The following is a 20,781-nucleotide window of genomic DNA, read 5'->3' as shown; positions in this document are numbered from 1 at the left end:
TAATTGACCGCACAGTTCCCTTTCTATTTTCTGCTTTCTAGTGTTAGCGGGCCTCATTTGCTAAATCTAATTTCATCTCTGCGTTTGTGCTTTCCCCTTAACTCACCGTTAATATTTGTGGGGGGCTATTCTATATCTTTGGGGTCATTTCACTGAGGCAAGTGAGGACTTTCGTTCCCTCTAGGAATAGTCAGTTTCTCAGGCCGTGAAGAGACGTCTAGGATTTTTAGGTAACGTTCCACGGCTGCCTATAGTTGTTTGCGGATAGGATCAGGTTGCGGTCAATTCAGTTACCACTTCCCCAGAGTTTGTAGTTGGTTTAGTTACTTAGCTAGTCCTACTTGCGATCCTTGCCACTAGGATCATAACAGCTCTCCAAATGTGACATCACATCCAATCTCATTTCCAGCCAATTCTGCATTGAAAAAGTAAAATGGTGCTTCTTCCCTTCCAAGCTCTGCTGTGCGCTCAAACAGTGGTTTACACCAAATATGGGGTATCAGCATATTCAGGACAAATTGGAAAACAACGTTTTCAGCCCAATTTCTCCTGTTACCCTTGGAAAAATAAAAATTTGTGGGCTAAAAATCATTTTTGTGGGAAAAAAATGATTTCTTCATTTCAAGGCTCTGCGTTATAAACTTTAGTGAATCATTTTGGGGTTCAAAGTTCTCACAACACATCTAAATAAGTTAATTCAGGGTTTAGTTTCCAAAATGGGGTCACTTGTGGGGGGTTTCTACTGTTTAGGCACATCAGTGGCTCTGCAAATGCAACATGACGCCCGCAGAACATTCCATCAAAGTCTGCATTCCAAAACAGCGCTCCATCCCTTCCGAGCCCCGAAGTGTGCCCAAACAGTAGTTTTCTCCCATATATGGGGTATCAGCTTACTCAGGACAAATAGCACAGCAACTTTCGGGGTCTAATTTTTCCTGTTACCCTTGGGAAAATACAAAACTGGGGGCTAAAATATCATTTTTGTGTAAAACTAATAATTTTTTATTTTCATGGCTCTGCTTTATAAACTTTAGTGAAACACTTGGAGATTCAAAGTTCTCACAACACATCTAGATAAGTTCCTTGGGGGTCTAGTTTCCAATATGGGGTCACTTGTGGGGGTTTCTACTGTTTAGTACATCAGTGGCTCTGCAAATGCAACATGGCATCTGATCTCAATACCAGCTAATTTTGCATTGAAAAGTCAAACGGCGTTACTTCTCTTCCGAGCTCTGCCATGCGCCCAAATGGTGTTTCCCCCCAAATATGGGGTATCATCGTGCTAAGGAAAAATTGCACAACTTTTGGAGTCCAATTTCTCCTGTTACCCTTGGGAAAATAAAAAAATTGAAGCCAAAAAGATAATTTTTGTGAAGAAAAAATGATTTTTTATTTTTATGGCTCTACATTATAAACTTCTGTGAAGCACTTGGGGGTTCAAAGTGCTCACCACATATCTAGATAAGTTCCTTAGGGGTCTACTTTCCAAAATGGCATCACTTGTGGGGGGTTTCCACTGTTTAGGCACATCAGGGGCTCTCCAAATGCGACATGGCATCTGATCTCAATACCAGCTAATTTTGCATTGAAAAGTCAAACGGCGCTTCTTCCATTCCAGGCTCTGCCATGCGCCCAAATAGTGGTTTACCCCCACATATGGGGTATCGGCATACTCAAGACAAATTGTACAATAATTTTTGTTGTCCAATTTCTCCTGCTACCCTTGGTAAAATAAAACAAATTGGATCTGAATTAACATTTTTGTGAAAAAAGTTAAATGTTCATTTTTTTAAGCATTCCAAAAATTCCTGTGAAGCACGTGAAGGGTTAATTAACTTCTTGAATGTGGTTTTGAGTACCTTGAGGGGTGCAGCTTTTAGAATGGTGTCACTTTTTGGTATTTTCTATCATATAGACCCCTCAAAGTGACTTCAAATGTGATGTGGTCCCTAAAAAAAAATGGTGTAAAAATGAGAAATCGCTGTTCAACTTTTAACCCTTATAACTTCCTATCAAAAAAAAATATTTTGGTTCCAAAATTGTGCTGATGTAAAAGTAGACATGTGGGAATTGTTGCTTATTAAGTATTTTGTGTGACATATCTCTGTGATTTAAGCGCATGAAAATTGAATTTTGTAAAATTGCTAAATTTTCAAAATGTTCACCAAATTTCCGTTTTTTTTCACAAATAAACGCAAGTCATATCAAAGAAATTTTACCAGAAAGGTGAAGAAAAATATGTCTCAAGAAAACAATGTCAGAATCACTGGGATCCATTTAAGCATTCCAGAGTCATGACCTCATAAAAGGACAGTGGTCAGAATTGTAAAAATTGGCCCTGTCATTAACATGCAAACCACCCTTGGGGGCTAAGGGGTTAATAAAACTTATATTTTATTGTTCTCTATGGTTTTTATGTCATTGATAGACCCCAGAGCATAACAAGGGACACTGTATGGGTTAAATAATTGGACAGTTTTATAGATCTGGCAGTCCCGGTACAGCAACTCCAATTATGTGTTATGTGTAATTTTGTTTACTATTGTTTTTACCCTAAAACAATGTTTTTCGTGACAAAATATTTTCTATTATTTTTCTTTTGTACTTTTTTTTTGTATTTTTACAAATGTTAATGGATTTTTTTTATACCTTTTTACTTAGTCCCAGTAAAGGACTTCAACTTTTAATAGAATAATCACTGGTCCAATACCTTGCAACACATGTATTGCAGACCTATCAAATTTAGTCTCACAAGAGTTGATATACATCCTACTTATGGTGAGGGCTAACAGCATAGTTGACTGACATTAAATACATAAATTGTCAACCATTATCACTATGCAATAGCTATCTCAGGGTAAAGATGTGGTTAAAGAGCATCCCCCTCCCTCAAATAGTTGTCTAGATGCTGTAATTGATATTGACAGCAGCACCAAAAGGGTTGAATGGCAGAGATCTGTGCTATAACTGATTGCACCTGAAAATCCACTGAAACATACTACCTAAATATAGAAAAAAACTGGCCCTATGCCATAATGAAAGACCAGTAGGAAATATAAATTGACACTCCCAATAATATTAATCCTACAAAAAACAGAGTATAAGTCCACAGTATAAAAAAACAAGAATATTTTATTATATACTAAAGCATAAAATCACAATGTATATAGGCAAAGTAAAAAAAAAAAACAGAAAAAGGCTCAAGTATGAAGGACATGTGCACATCACAAATGTAAACAGGGTCATAGAAAAGCTATGCCCCAAAAATATAAATAGTCTCATAATTAGTAAAGGCATTAAGTGCTTAGTGCATACAAAGTATGGCAAAGTTGCCCAGTGTTGCTAGAGAGTCATAAGTTCTGCCCTAAGATGTATGTAGCCAGCACGCTTTCATATAGGTAACAATTGATATTAACTTTCTAGTGTATGAAAGCATGCATGATATAAATTAGAGCACAAGCTGAGTCACATATGGAGCAATGGAAACTAAGGCCAGCTTACCCATAAAGTTGCTTGTGTGATATGACAGGCAACTTTATGGGTTAGCTTAGGGAGGGAGAGAGAGCTGCAGGAGCAGGGAGAGCGGCAGAATACAGTCTCTTGCCAGAAATATGAACTTTGCAGTCTGTTGCTAAATATGTAGCTGTGGGAGTTAACCACATTCTTATTTTTTGGGTGAAAAACTGTCTAAAAACGTTTTGAAATTCAATTACTTATCCATAGAATATTAGATGCTCTGGGGTACCTTTCAGTGGTATATAACACTCCAAAAAAGTGTTCAAAAACTTTTCTGGCATGAATTAGCAATATATACACTGTAACGTGCTTAGTGGGCACCAAGAGACAAAAATGGCAGAATCTTGCTAGATTCCTGAGGGAGCAACAGGAGGAATATAGGAGCCAAACTAAACTGGAACAACAGCAGAATTAACAGTATCCTGTGGTCTAGAACCGGCTGCTTTTCCAGAACCACCAAGGCTCAAACCCAGGTTGCAGCTTTCACTGCTGGAGTGCTTGCAGACTGTAGATGGAAGAGTCAGGATCCAGCAACTATTGAGGGGACTGTGGGTCCTAGGCTGGTCAGAAGAGAGAAGAAGGCGAGCCAGAACCAGAGCTGGAGAAATGATAGCGGGCCCGCTAACTGCAAGGTACCAAAAGTTGTCATTCCGAAGGGAGGTTGTTTTGGACGACTGGCAGGAGAGATGTGGGTCCAAAGATGAGTGTTTGATAAGTCATCAAAACTCTTTCAACCAGCAAGCAGTAGAGATGTAACACTTTTTTCAAAGGCTGTAAGAGCTGACTACTGGAATCAAAGTCACATTCCTCAAAATGGAAGGTCAACATTGCTAGTAAGTAGTGGGTGTGATCTGACTAGTACAAGGTCACATTCCTCAAAGGTCATAGATAAGGTCACGTTCCACAAAATGAAGAATCAACATTAGTATGCAGTGGGTGTGATATGGCTAGTATGCTGTAGATGTAATTTTCCCAGTGGATGGACATGAACCAAGGAGATAGAATAGGAATCTACAGGTGAACAACTGGATACATCGATGGTGCCGTGAGCAACATTTTGGGTTTATTGACCATAGAATGAATTATCTGGATGATGGACTCCTTGCTAGAGATTGGTTGCATCTTATGAAAACAGGAAAATACATATTTGGTTGATGTCTTGCTACACTCATCAGGATAGCTTTAAACTATAGCAATATGGGATGTGAAATATACAGACAGGAAAAAATATACAGCTAATGAATTCCTAATAGAACTCTGCCATTAGAAGGGTAAATAAAGAACAAAAACAACTAATTCTGAAGGAAAATATAGAAGCAAGAGAAACCAACCACCAACTAAAATGTGTCTATGCAAATGCACAGAGCATGGGAAGCAAACAAGGAGAATTAGAGCTGCTAACACAGGAAGAGAGATATGACATCATAGGCATCACTGAATCTTGTTGCGATGATACACATGATAGGAATATAAGCCGTGAAGGCTACAACTTATTTATTAGAAGCAGAATTAACAAGAGGGAATGAGGTTTTGCATTGTATGTTAGGTAAACGTATATCTCTACAGCGATCCAAGCATCAGAGACTGCTAGCTCTGTAGAAAATGTTTAAGAATACAAGGAAAGAACAACAGAAATGACATTATTGTATGTGTTTACTATAGGCCACCTTGACAGACTTAAGATGTAAATGAACTCATTTTTATCAGATGTCTCTGTTTTCAAAAAAGTATGATTATGGGAGATTTTAACTATCCAGATATTTGTTGGGAGTTGCTCTCAGGCAAAACTGATGGATCCAGAAAATTCTTATCTTCTCTTGATGACAACATTATCTGTCAAAGGGTAGACGAGAGAACAAGATCTGCAATCTTGGACCAAATTCTTACTAAAGAAGAATATAATGCTGTTATAGGGATATGTTAAAATTAAAAGAAAAGTCAAAGATGCAATAGGATTTTTACAGAATGAAAAGGGTGAAGTGGTCAAAAATTGGGTTGAGAAGGCCTAACTTTTAAATTCCTATTTTGCATCTGTGTTTTCTAAGAAAGCAATTGTAACTGATCTTCACAGTGCCATCAAAAGAATAAAATAATCCACACTATCTATAAACAGAGAGATGGTGAGGGAACACTTAGCTAATTTAAATTAATTTAAATCTCCTGATTCAGATGAATTACATCCTAGGGTACTGAAAGAGTCAGCACAGGAAATTGCAGAACCACTAGCCAGAATTATTGAAAAATCCTCGAAAAACAGAAGTTCCAGAAGATTGGAGAAAGGCAACTGTTGTTCCTATCTTCAAAAATGAAAGGAGATGGGGCAATTAAATTACAAGCCAGTGAGCCATACTTCTGTACTAGAAAAGATCTTTCAATAAATTATTAAACAATATGTATGTAAGTACTTGGATAAAAATACAGTAGTTAACCAGAGCCCGCATGCGTTGGTAGCAAGCAAATCATGCTACACTAATCTAATTTCCTTCTATAATGGAATTACTGACTGGGTGGATCAGGGAAATGCGGTAGCTATAGTATACCTTGACTACAGTAAAGAATTAGATAAAGTATCTCATACTATCCTATTTGAAAAAATGACCAAGTATGGGATTGACAAGTCTAAGGTTAGGTGGATTCATAACTGTCTCAGTGAAAGTACTCAAAGAGTGGTAAAAAGCGGTTGCATATTCAATTGGAAGTGTGTTTCAAGTAGGGTACCACAAGTCTTTGTCCTGGCTTAATTAACCTAAAAAGAAATTCTAGTAAGAGAATGTGAGGTCTAGAACAAACATGGATATCATCGAATGGCTAGATATAAAACGTGTACATATACAAGATTGTGCAGGATAAGAAACACAGAACCACTAGGATTAGAGAAACAATATCAAGTTGGTGAGGAAAGCGGCTAAAAAATGTAAAGGGGGAAAGGATGGAACTTTAAGATCCCCAATGGAGACTCGTCTCTCTCATTAGGCTACGGGCACTAGGTAAGTAGGCCTGTAGTCTGTTTGTAATACCAGATGCAACTGATGTAATATATAACTAATCAGTACACTACGTAATGCAATAACACAAAAAATCAGTTGCAATGTGATATTACACAGGTATAATTGCACAAATCTGTCAGGTGAATAGCATATAGTCCAAATAAGAGATGTATCCTGAGGATATAACTATTGGCATGGAAACAGTAAATACTGTAGGGATATCGTGCACATAATGAAGTGGCTAAATTAATATTATTCCTAATAAAAGAAATCCAGTGCCTATAGATAGCTCCTATGGATCTCATTCACTACGAAGGAGCCATCAAAGCAGGCCAACTAGCATGATTGTGAATGGAAAAATCAGGTGGTCATGCTGTTAAGCCTGTCATGGAAAGTACATGTGATCAAAAAGATCATATAAAGTGCATAGAGTAAGTAGAAATACATTAATGACAGTGTTACTGCTGGATAGAAATACCTTGTGACATGATGTCAGCACCTAAGCATGTAGCAGGAGATGAGAAGATCGCCTCAACGAGTGTTTCACCTGAGTGCTTCATCAGAAGGTGTGGTATAGGTTAAGAGCTCTGGGCTCTAAATAGTGGTGTATTAAATTGGCCGGCCAAGCAGTGAGGTTCTGGCATGTTCAGCCACCGCATGATGCTGCGGGGATCACCATACATGATGGTGGTGAGGACACGCATCATCGCATGGCATCCCCACTGCAATTAGCCCAGCCTGCGAAACAGTGCATGCACACAGTGCATCTTGGCCAAATGCAAAATAAGCAAAGAGCAGATGCCGTAAGAAAAGACACATGCCTATGAGTGCACTGTCAGTTATCGCATGCAGCCAGAAAGCATATATCACATATAGAGCCGCATAAAGATGCATGTTGTGCCCAGGGTCAACCATGGGAGGGGGAGTGGCCAGTTCCCTGATCACAATGCCACTCCAAGCACATAACCATTGAGGGACAAAGCACAGATGGATCAGACCTAACAGGGTGACGAACTTACTAAGCACATAAAGATATGAATAATGTCAACCAATAAATTTATGATTAAGTATATCACAATCCAGTCTCTTAAAGCTGAAAAAACACATAAAATACCTGTGAATATTAAATATATATACACGGACATCCATGAACAAAAGAATATGTTGTGCATAATAAGCAGTCCTAAGAATGTTTTAGCAAAAGTCAGATGCAAAGCATTTGATAAAGTATCTCATACTATCCTTAATGAAAAAATGACCAAATATGGGATTGACAAGGTTATGGTTAGCTGGATTCATAACTGGCTCAGAAATCATACTCAAAGAGTGGTAATAAATGGTTGCACATTCATTTGGATAACATAAGGCTCTGTCCTGGCCTTAGTGCAATACAAAAAAGCAAGATCTGTATACCAGTAATACTGAACAGATAAGTCCACTAAATATAGATAATACCAAATACAGCGCAAGTGGAGAATAAAACATAACTTTTACTAGAATTGGATAAAATTCAAAACAAAGTCACCCAAAAGTGATGTAAAAACACATGGGGTAAGGTCTCAACTAAGAAACACAGAACAACCCCTTAGAGGATTCAAAAACACTCCGCCTGCAGAGGCACTTGCGGATGAAAAGCAGACCAACGTATGAGTTAGACACTGGCTACCAGAGACAAATACATATGAATCACAGAGCAATGTTTCATACAGTTAGTTGCATGTGAAAATTATCACAGATTGAAGAAAACATGGCACCTATAATACGGTGTCACCAGTAAGAATAATAATAGGAAAACGGAACAATCTCGCCAGTTCCATGATGTGTGAGCAGGAATACTGGAAAGCTTCTGGTCGGGAAATATTCCGGAGTTTGCTGGGAAAAGATGACAATACCCTGTCATTCCCTATGGGGCTAACAATAGTCTGACCCCAGAACTCCTGCCCTTACAAGGGCATTCCACAGCTACCCCTGTAATAACATGCCCTGCACTCTCCCTGTAGTCAGTCCTGATGCGTTTCATACAAGCCAATCATCAGGGGACCTGCTTGTTTGAAGAGATAAGTGCCTACGTGCTCAAAAAGGGAGACATTAATTGCTGCCACCCCCTATGCTGTCTTGCAGAGAGTGGACAGTGTGTGGGGCCGGTACTTAAATAGGAAGTGGTTCATTAAGATGTTTAACCACTGAATGAGGGGAAAAAATGAGTCATATGTGTGACGGCTAAGGGTTACATATAACGCGCATTGTGCCAGGCTGATACATTATATCGCCACTTAATGGCTACTAAGGAGGACCCTGTTGTCAAATACAAGAGACGCTGTCAGCGTCATAAAAAACGGTAAACGCACTAACCTATGTGATGGCGTCACACGCCATAAACCACGAGGAAGAAGGCGCCCGCATGAGTTATAACAGAAGCCGGGGACCGCCGACATGTGCAAAAGGAACCGGAAGTTGTATTTCCTCGGTGCCCAAGCCGGCAAATCCCGACATGCGCACCAGAAGCCGGATGATGTGGTTGCTAGGCGCGCAAGGGACTATTGTTAGCCCCATAGGGAATGACAGGGTATTGTCATCTTTTCCCAGCAAACTCCGGAATATTTCCCGACCAGAAGCTTTCCAGTATTCCTGCTCATACATCATGGAACTGGTGAGATTGTTCCGTTTTCCTATTATTATTCTTACTGGTGACACCGTATTATAGGTGCAATGTTTTCTTCAATCTGTGATAATTTTCACATGCAACTAACTGTATGAAACATTGCTCTGTGATTCATATGTATTTGTCTCTGGTAGCCAGTGTCTAACTCATACGTTGGTCTGCTTTTCATCCGCAAGTGCCTCTGCAGGCGGAGTGTTTTTGAATCCTCTAAGGGGTTGTTCTGTGTTTCTTAGTTGAGACCTTACCCCATGTGTTTTTACATCACTTTTGGGTGACTTTGTTTTGACTTTTATCCGGTCCTGGCCTTAGTGCTGTTGAACATTTTTATAATTGATCTATATAAGGGAACTGAAGGTAAACTGATCAAATTTGCAGATGATTCAAAGCTAGGTAAGATAGATAACACTAGAGAAGATAGAGGAAGGATTCAGAAAGACCTATATTAGCTTGAACACTGGGTAGCGACTAATAGAATGTATTTAACAGACAGAAATACAAAATTTGTACATCTGCACAAGAATAATGAAAATTACATCTACAGAATGGGAGGAATAGAACTAAGCAACAGCACGTGTTAAAAAGACTTGGATATACTAATAGATCACAGACTTCACCACATGAGTCAACTGTGTGATGCAGCAGCAAAAAAAGAAAAACACAGTACTAGGATGTATTAAGAGAACCATAGAGCATAGATCACATGAAGTAATTATCCCCCTCTACTCCTCCTTGGTCAGTAAAGACAAGGAAAACAAAACAAGCACAATCTAGTAAACCCTCTAATCATGATGACTCAATACAGTATATATGAGAGGCAACTAGCGCCTGTATTAAGGATATCACAGGACACACCAAATAATGCTAAAGCAAAAAAAACTACAAACAAATAGGTGCAAAGAAACGTCCAAAATAGACAAAATTTTTTATTAAATATATAAATAATACAACAAGGAATACAGAATTAGTGGGTTAAAAGAGTGCAGATATCATATATAGTACGCATGGAGACAGATCCCACACCACCACAAATCAGCAGCCAGGCAGAACACAATGAAGATACAGGGTACTCCCTAGTTACTAGCTGCTCCATTATGGGAGTCACTAAACATACCACATGTATATCGCAGGAGCATATGCCAGCAAATACCCACAGAGTTATGTCAATATTAGATGTATCCAAAAGGTGTCTTACTAGCTGCTAACATGGGGAGAGCGACCGCTCCAGACCCACCCCGACGCGCGTTTCGGCGATATCCTTCCTCAGGGGGCGTGTCCTGTCAACTACCGAGGTGTGTTTTTATAATACCCATGGTCTCAAATAACAAATGCGCAGGGACGCCACATATTCAGGGCGCCAGACCGGCACCGGAAAGCATGGGCCCATGCGATCCGACGCCGGGCCGCGACCCGGAAGTACGATAATAGCCCCATGCGCATAACCGGAAGTGCCGATGCGGCCATGTTGGAACAGGGAACGCCGCAATGTAAGTAAGAATGTACCCACATCAAGGACCGGAAATAACAGTGCGGCCATAAGATGGAAATAGTGCCCAAACATATGAATCTAATAGCAAAATGAATATAACATCCTGTGCGCGCATTTAGACAGATAACACGGGTATAGAGAGCCATACAGCCCCAAATAATGCCACCAATAACGATGGTAACTAATATCACATATTGCTGCATATACTACATAATATACATCAGATGAACCCCCATAATATATACCTAACATGATATAACATGGCCCATAACACAAAAATGATCACAGTATTGTTACATAATCTCACAATATATATAATACAATAGATATCCTCCTTGGTCAGGCCACATATGGAATACTGTGTCCAGTTCTGGGCGCCACATTTTAAAAAAGACTTTGAAAAACTGGAGCAAGTTCAGAGAAGAGCTACTAGTATGGTTAGCAGACTACAAGGTATATCCTACAAGGAATGGTTAAAGATATGGGAATGTTTAGCTTGCAAAAAATAAGTTTAAGAGGAGACTTAATATGGTAGCTGTGTTCAAATATGTGAAGAGATGTCACAGTGAGAGGGATCATCCTTATTCTCATTTGCACTTGGAAACAAGAGGAGCAATGGAATGAAACTGAAAGGGAGAAGATTCAGATTAGATATTAGAACAAACTTTATAATGTAGTTGAGCAATGAGTGGAACAGTCTGCCACGAGAGGTGATGAGTTCTCCTTCAATTAAAGTCTTCATGCAGAGGCTGGACAGACATCTATCTGAGATGATTTAGTGAATCCTGCATTGAGCAGGGGGTTGGACACGATGACCCCGGAGGACCCTTCCAACTCTAGCATTCTATGAGAAGGAAGGGTAGGAAGGGAAGGGAAGGTATGAACCTTTCTTGAGAAATGAACATGCCTGGGAAAGGCTCCTCAAGGCATCTTGATAAGGGGCTACTATCACCCTCTAAGAGATCTTACTGTTCTTGTGGTTTTCCACCTCCTATACTGGAGCAGATGATGGTTGATGGTGCCGGAGAAACAGGTGGATGTTGCCCATTTGTACATATCGGACGCTCTGGAACTACCCAAACTGGGTCCCTTACAGCCCAGTCTCCTGGAAACCAGCCTCCAGGAAGCAGATGGAGGCAGTCACCACAGCCTCCAAAGGAAGAAAAAGAAGTGGACAACTGAAGAATATCACTGCATTACTCTCCTTATTTTTTTCCTGTAAACTCCAATTTCTTGTCGATTTTGAATGATTTATTGTTAGTTCTTAAAGTGGAGTAAAACTGTGACACTATTGTTCTCAGCAGCGATCTGGGAGTCAGAGATGCTTCCATGGGTCTTCCCACTGCTGTACTCCTTCCTTTTAGCACTTTTTTCCATTCATTTCAACATTTTCATTGCCCTCCAGACCACCTTGTAAGGTCTGCCAGAAAAATGCTTGGATATCCAATTGATTCCTATTATACTCGTTACTCAAAATGAGCATCCGAACATTAGGAATTGCTCGGTTTGAGTAACGACCATCTGAGCATTTTAGTGCTTTCTCATCTCTATTATACAGACATTACAACATGGGATCTCAAATGATTAGTTTTTCTGCAAGGTAAAATATTTTTTCAAAACAGGCAACAAAGGCTTTTCCTCACTGAAAGAATCTTTTGCAACCCCATGCTGTCCTGTCAGTATACTCTCTTTTGAATCCTCCACTGCCCAGGAGGGGTGGCATGATCAGACCATGTTCCTGCACACACGATCAGACACACCCACTACACAATACACAACAGGGGCAAATTTATAAGATTATTTCAGCACAGGAATATTTTTTAACACATCCAATTGTGGAACTTATTATTATTCCACGGTCTATTGATTAAAATGTACTTTGCTAGTAGGAAAACCCCTTTAAATATGAAAGGTATTTTGGCTGAAAACTAAGCTGCTCTTCAAGCTGCATATAAAAAGACTGTCTGCATCTGTCACTCAGCAGGGATAAGACACCAGTTATGCTGATATATGCACACAGAGAACTTTATTCAAAATCAGTTAAGGGTGTCAGAGATACTGTAATTTTCTTTTTCCTAAATCAAACTCTGATCAAGAAAAGATAAAGTGAATCAAGGGTGAGCACATATTTTCTTTCTTAAGAATATATTTTTATTTTAGTAGTTAAATGTCATGTGCCCTTATACAGATTTAACTAAAAACATCAATGTGGATAGAACAAACTAATATACTTTTTGTCCCCTCTGAAATGGAACCATATTGATAAAACCTTTATTTCTTGGAAAATGCCACATTGATCTAATATTGGCAAGTCGAAGCTTGATTCCACTGCATTGACAAGGCTCAGCAGTCTTCATTAAGCAGTGACTTTTTAAAATCCTTTTCATCCACACATAGTCAATAACCTATTAATGTGTGTGGGAAGAAATGAAGGGAGAAGTAATTGTGTAAGGAAATAAGAAAAATAAACAAGGAGCTGCAGTTGAGGGCTGAACCATAATAAACACCCTTTCAATGTGATCTTGTCATACTGATATTTCTCTCATGAATAGTTTTTACAGGCTTAGCTGTAACCATAAATCACAATACGGTTTCATCTTCTGTCAAGGAAGCCCCTGTGGACAAATAACTGCTTATGAATCCAAATAAACTTTTTACATACTTAATAAATCCATGCAAATGGTTGAAAACAACACAGGCAATATCTATCTAGAAAAAAGTCAAGACAGCACCAGCAAAAAAACAAGGGCAGGAACCTTCAAGACATAAACAAATCCTCAAATAAATGTACAAACATATCACATAGTAATGGCAACGTTTCAATTCTCGATAAAGGTCCTCAAATGGACTGAAACATTGCCGCCACTATGGGCTATTAAATTTGTCTAAGTTTCTATTTTGGGAGTGCTGCCTTAGTTTTTTGGATCTATCTATCTATCTATCTATCTATCTATCTATCTATCTATCTATCTATCTATCTATCTATCTATCCATCTATTTATCTATATATACCATATATATTAGGGATGAGCAAGCACTAACATGCACGGATGCTCGTTATTCTAACCAAGCAATTCATAATCCTTATTTCGAGTAAGGAGTATAATAGGAGTCAATGGGAAATCCAAGAATTCTTCCAGAAGACCCCACAAGGAGGACTAGGGGGCAGTGAAAATGTTGAGATGGATGGAAAAAGTGCTGAATAAAGGTGAATAGCATCGGGAAGACCCTTGAAAGCATGTCTGACACCCAGATCGCTGCTAAGAACAATGGTGTCACACTTTACTCCACTTTAAGGACTCACAGTAAAACATTCAAAATTGAATAGATATTGGCATTTACAGGAAAAAAATTCTAAGAAACATTTTTCTTGTATATTGACTTATATATAAGGCAAAATTTAAAAGGATTTTTTAAAAACACACATAATTAAACCAAAATTGAAATTTTTTCTCCCCCAAAAATTGGAAATATCAGTGTAATTTATAAAAGAAGCAAGAAGTGCCAAAAATTGGGGACTTAGACAAACTCAGCTTAACCCTATATTAGACATAAAAGAGGCCCTCATACACTTTCTGTTCAGATTGTAATGTAGTGGTACTCCTAAAAACAATGGTGTCACACTTTACTCCATTTTATTGACTTACAGTAAAACATTCTTTTATTTTAATTGGAATCTTTATTTTAAAAAAATGGAAATTTCAGTGAATATTATGAAGGAAGCATGAATGGTCTAAAATGGAAAATGGAAGAGGCACTCAGGCCGGTTTCACACGTCAGTGGCTCCGGTACGTGAGGTGACAGTTTCCTCACGTACCGGAGCCACTGACACATGTAGACACATTGAAATCAATGCATCTGTGCAGATGTCATTGATTTTTTGCAGACTGTGTCTCCGTGTGCCTAACATGGAGACATGTCAGTGTTCGTGGGAGCGCACGTATTACACGGACCCATTAAAGTCAATGGGTCCATGTAAAACACGTAACGCACACGGATGTTTTCCGTGTGCAGTCCGTGTGCCGTGCTGGAGACAGCACTTACAGTAAGCGCTGTCCCCCCAGCATGGTGCTGAAGCCGCCATTCATCCGTTCTCTCCAGCGCTCGCTGGGGAGAAGGGATGAAAAATCTTTTTTTTTTTGTTTTTATATGTTTAAAATAAACTTTAGGGCATCCTCCCCCCTCCCACCCCCTGTGCGCCCGGCCGCCGGCATTAAAATACTCACCCGCCTCCCTCGACGCTTGCTCTCCGCCCCGCAGCTTCTCCTGTGTGAGCGGTCACATGGTGCCGCCCATTACAGTGATGAATATGCGGCTCCACCCCTATGGGAGGTGGAGCCGCATATTCATCAACTGTAATGGGCGGCACCACGTGACCGCTCAGTGCAGGAGAAGCTGCGGGGCGGAGAGCAAGCGTCGAGGGAGGCGGGTGAGTATTTTAATGCCGGCGGCCGGGCGCACAGGGGGTGGGAGGGGGGAGGATGCCCTAAAGTTTATTTTAAACACATAAAAACAAAAAAAAAAAGATTTTTCATCCCTTCTCCCCAGCGAGCGCTGGAGAGAATGGATGAATGGCGGCTTCAGCACCATGCTGGGGGGACAGCACTTACTGTAGTGCTGTCTCTCCTGCACGGTCCGTGTGGTACCTAGGCGGCACACGGCTGCCACACGTGTGCCACACGGATGGCCTACGTGAGCTCACGGACACACGGACACGGATAACTCCGGTACCGATTTTTTCCGGTACCGGAATTATCTGGATGTGTGGGACAGGCCTCAGATACATTAGACATAAAGCAGGGCCTCAAGCAGATTCTGTGCAAATTATCATGTAGTAGTGCTCCTAGACACATAAAGGCAATGCACTAAGCACAAAGGCTGCCAAAAATGACAAGGAGCCTTTGTATAGTTGGGTCCTTTCATATATTCTTCAAGGCACCCACCGTAGTATCTCATTCAAATATTGTGAACAAAGAGTAGTTGTGGTAATCTTACACTCATAAGGGTATTTGCACACGATGCGGAAAATGCTGCGGATCCGCAGCGTTTCCACAGCTGCAGGTCTGCAGCAGTTTCCCATGGGTTTACATTACAATGTAAACCTATGGGAAACAAAAAACACTGTGCACATGCTGCGGAAAAAAACGTGTGGAAACGCAGCGGTTTACATTCCGCAGCATGTCACTTCTTTCTGTGGATTCCACAGAGGTTTTACAGCTGCTCCTATGGAAAACCGCAGTTGTAAAACTGCAGTAAAAACTGCAGAAAAACTGCGGTAAATCCGTGATAAATCTGCAGCAAAAACGCAGCGTTTTTGCCCTGCAGATTTATCAAATCCGCTGTGGAAAAATCCGCAGTGGACCAGAATACGTGTGCACATAGCTTACATGTTCTGCACACAGTGCAAAGCCTGACAAAAATTACAAGCGGGTGCAACCTAATCAATTATGTTTGTCCTGATGAATATGTTGTCTGCTGTCCTCGAAAAGCGTTGACCTATAAAACCTGTTAAAGAATATTTTGAAAGTATACCATCTGGCCATCTATATCCATCAGCAGCGCAACAAGGTGACACTTTACTGGAATTATTTGCTTATCAGGGAAATGCAACGTCCCTGACCACAAGCACTTTTCTATCTGTCGGTCGTGAATTGTACAATCACAGTAGCTGCACTGATAAGGGCATGGGTGATGTTCCTGGACACATGCTGGTACACAGAGGGATGCCACTCCAAGAGAAATAGTGGTGGCTAGGGACAGAGTAGCGAGGGACAGCGGCTGAAATGAGTCAGTGGAAAATTCTCCATGACTACAGGCTTAAATGGCAGCCCGGAAATGTGGCCGTTTTGCTCATTAGGCTTTGGGTGGCTGGGAACTTTCTTTTTAGCTCCAAGGCCTGGGGTAGGGACAGCTGAAAGCTGTGTTGGGACGAGTTTTTGGAAGTGCCTGATGATGGTGCCTCAGAATGTGCAAGCACAGGTAAAGAGGCAGAGGTGCAGGGCCGGACTGGCCATTTGGCAATTCTGGCAAATGCCAGAAGGGCCTGTCTGGTTGTGGGCTGCCTTGTCTGCTACGTTGTTAGCAGAATCAGTGTTCTCAAGACACCTATACTGTTAAGAGTTGTGATGGAGCACAAAGTTGCTGACTCTGTCACTTACCCCAGCAGGCCACGGGTATCATTAGATATATTGGTCTTGTAGTAAATCTTGCTTTCCTCCATCCAGGATAATATTAGTAATATATCCCATCTGGTGCTTGGGGACAGTGACAGCATGGGCCTGTGCGATTTCAAATGCCAGGGCTGAATTTCAGTCCCAGTCCGTACCTGCAGAGGTGTCACTCTCTGGCACCAATCGTGGACTCAATCATTCAGCTCACTGAGTCAGTTGCTTAGTTGACATGTGCCTGATCATGCTGGTGGTGTTTAGGCTCTTAGTGGTCAGGACCCTGCTGATATTGGCATGGAAAACTAAAAAGAGCAACACAACCGACCAAATAGTCCACTATCACATAACTTTATTTTATCAATATAAGATAACAGTGTGTGCTACAGTAGCGGGAAGATACACCGGATAATAAAAAGAGCAATATGAATAAAATTACAAAAAGGACGCGTATCCAGGAAAATATTGAATAATATATATATATACAATAAAGCTCAATATAACTCACGGCCGGAAAAAAATATATATGTGCAAATAGGATGTGATATTATGATGTGGCTGGGATAAAAAAAATATATAAAAATATATATATAAAAAAATATTTAAAAAAATGAAAAAAAAAACCCAAATATTATAAAGGACGATCAATGTGTAAAACAACTACCATATTGCAAAATGTGAAAACATGTAGTGCTGAAAAATTCAAAGTTAAACTAAATGCCAATAAGCCAAATAATAATGACGTGGGGCATAGATAAAAACAAGTGAGGTTTCATTTGAGGCATACAGGTAGGACTAGTGCTAATGTTTCTATTACCTGTATTCCCATATTAATAGGTCATATACATCCCAGTTGTTAGGGTTGGCGGAATGCACCAAATATATATATTTATTAGAAGTTGGTGCGTTTGCAACCCGGGATCCACCGTGCAGGAAAGCACCTGCAGCTAGATATGGCGGTACAATTTAGTAATATAAACAGACTCTGTTACTTCACAGAGTCTGTTAGCAAGGATAACGCTGTGCCCTGTTTGGCTCACAGAGGAACACAGCTACTTAGTAGAGCAGATGGTGGTCATGCAGTCAAATGCAAACATGCAGCTCCTTGCCGGAGGTGCTAGCATTCTAGGGGCTTATTTCAGCCGGGTCCCTGAATACACACACACCAAACTCCTCACTGGAGGTGCCAGCATTCTAGGGGCTTATTTCAGCCGGGTCCCTGAATATACACACAAACATGACCACACTGGCACTGAGCTCGTACATAAATTGACACTAGTGCATGGCCGTGCGGTCATGCGCACCTCTTATAGCTGCAGCAAGTACAGGACCTTCCTAGAAGGACCAATGAGAGACTGCCACAGATGTTGAACACCTTCAGGACCTTCCTAGAGGACCAATAGGATTTGCTGCAGTACCTGAGCATGTGACCCTTGATCTCCAATGAGAGATCTTACCCTGGACATGCTCAGAAGAGGAAAAGTAGGACTTAGTCCCAAAGACGTCTGCTCACTGCTGACCAGTACTGGCCACAATGGCAGAAGCTGGAAGGACAGCAGTAACCCTTCGTACAGTGTCAGACTGAGCATGACACTGGGACCGACGCCTCCACTGAGCAGGCTCCACTGTGGCAGGAGAAGAATGGGAGACTGCAGCGGAGATGGATGTGCAGAGGCAGGAACTCGACCCCTAACACCAGTGGTGACAGATTCCCTTTAACTTACTGAATCCCTGGCTCCTCTTTAACCCCCTTTAATCATCTTCTCCATGATTATATTATTAGGGGTTCAATTGAAGAGACTAGCGAATTTATTCAGGTAGAAATGAACTTTCCCTCAAACTTGACAAAATACTTAATCTTCAGAAATGGATTTTTTGCAATGTACTACTCGTAAATTCAGCATAATGACATCACATTTTGATAATCTGTGGAATGCAAAACAAATGGTAAAAATGGGTATTCCCCTCATTAGTAACCTTTCCTACCGCCCATGCAGCACACTAGCTTTTGGAGGGTCTTCTTTCCCTTTCTCCACTTGTACACATTCTCTTCCTGACTCTTCTATTTCAGGCCAGGTTTTCTGGCTGGACAAGGATTCAGATGTCACAACGCTACAATGCTTGTTTCATGTAGTGATGTCAGAGGCTTGTCAAGTCAGAAACCAGGGTCTAAAGTGATAAAAGTAAAAGAGAATGCAGGCAATGGACAAAGATGAAAAGCGGAAACGTCAAGGAGAGTACAGCAGGACAGTTGAGCAGAGAGGTTTTTTCTTTTCTTTTTACACCTTACATTTGTTATACTTAAGAGTATATAGGCCTAAAAGTAAGAGACATTCAATTTGCAGAGAAAAACTTCAATGCAAATCAAACTTCCTTGTAAAATCCACATGATTTGCTAATTTCTAATCTTTTTACCATCCCTTTTATTTAATTGCCAAAGTGATAACTAAAGGGGAGTGGGACAACACTTTCTTGATTCTCCATCTTGCTAAAAAAATGAGAACATGTTGATTGATGAAAATTCTGACTTTTAAATTTGTATACTATAACCTGACTGATTTGACAAAACAAGTACGTTATCTAAAATTGTTGTAGAATTTTCCAGAGGCGCATTCCTCACTGTCACTTACGTTGACTGCATTCGGTGTACATTTTTGTTTGGGATTAAAACAATCTGGTCATCCCCAACTAGATTCTGGTTTAAGCCTCAGACATCCCTTTTACACAAACGTTTTATTTCTGTGTTTTTCATGGATTCAACACATACCCGTTATAATTTATGGATCTATATTCACATTCGTGAATGTAGACAAAATGTAGACAAGTTCAACAGATATTTTTGATTGTCCAACTCTTTCAGAATTGCGGCTGCACAACACATGTCGGTGTGTAGCCCATGTCTTTTAGTCTTAAAATTGAAAATCATTCTTACCAGCACTGTGGCTACACGTAGCACCACACCACGCATGTTGTTTTCCAGTTTTCTATCTGTCAGAGAACCGTTCAGTCCGGTCACAGGATTCCATGATCCAAGCTGTATGGGAAAAAAAAGAAGTCATGATCAAAGCAAATCAATTTGGAAATCCATTAACAGACTATTATATGCTGACATTCATTTCCTGTGAATGGAAGCTTAGGATATTGTTTCAGCGATGAACAACATAACTATATGTAATGAAAACTTTACAGCAAATTTAATGTTTTATGCATTTATATAATGATAATCCCACAAATACAAACATTGGTTGCAGAAGCCTTATCTGAATTACAAATAATGGATAATGGTCTCTGAACACTGGGTACCCTGACACCGTGCTCTGACATTGCACAATACTCAATTACTGGCTCATTACAACTGATCTGAGCCAGAAACATAGAATGTATACTGTGATTGTGCATATTGGCACAGCAGGGACTAGCCCAGCCCTTGAAACCAGCTTTACTGATGATACTTCATTTCAGGGAGGTGACTGCAGCATCTTCCCCCCAGGTGACACAATGCTTTAGTATCCCAGGGTGCTCTGGGATACTCAAACAAAGCATCATCACACAGGCACTAAGGCAATAGCTGTTAGATAGTGTAGTTAGGGAAAAGTGGGAAATGTTGAATGCAAACATATTAGAAATTAGTTTAGCTTTCGACAGTAAAATGGGATTTAGATTAAAATACATTTGACCTTTGGATCACCCCTTTAAGTGAATCAGTAATAATAATAAAAAAATATACAAATTTGGTATTGTTATTATTGTATCAACCTTAAGAATAAAACCAATATTGTCCATGCCATCTCCCATGAAGTGAATTAAAAATTTATCAAATAAGTTGTTTTTTTTTTCCAGAAAAGTGAACCAATAAAATTTTTTTTAAAAATCCATCCTGGCATGCAAAAAATAAGCCCTTGTACAGTTCCTTTGAAGGAAAATGTCAAAATTATGGCTCCCAGAATATGCAACACAGATGCATGA

General features: G+C 40.1%; 1 protein-coding gene across 2 annotated transcripts in view; it reads right to left on the bottom strand.

The window, feature by feature from the left end:
- Positions 1–20,781, bottom strand: part of GRID2 (glutamate ionotropic receptor delta type subunit 2) — a 1,941,594-nt gene that overhangs the window by 585,490 nt on the left and 1,335,323 nt on the right. For both annotated transcript variants that reach the window (XM_077277244.1, XM_077277251.1), the window contains exon 9: positions 19,748–19,849. In XM_077277244.1, coding sequence (XP_077133359.1) covers positions 19,748–19,849 — 102 coding nt within the window. The remainder of the gene's footprint in view (positions 1–19,747; positions 19,850–20,781) is intronic.

Source organism: Ranitomeya variabilis, chromosome 1 (genome assembly GCF_051348905.1).
Source record: "Ranitomeya variabilis isolate aRanVar5 chromosome 1, aRanVar5.hap1, whole genome shotgun sequence".
Classification (NCBI taxonomy): Eukaryota; Metazoa; Chordata; class Amphibia; order Anura; family Dendrobatidae; genus Ranitomeya; species Ranitomeya variabilis.
Note: the sequence above shows the minus strand (reverse complement) of the source record. Positions and strands in the feature narration are given on the sequence as shown.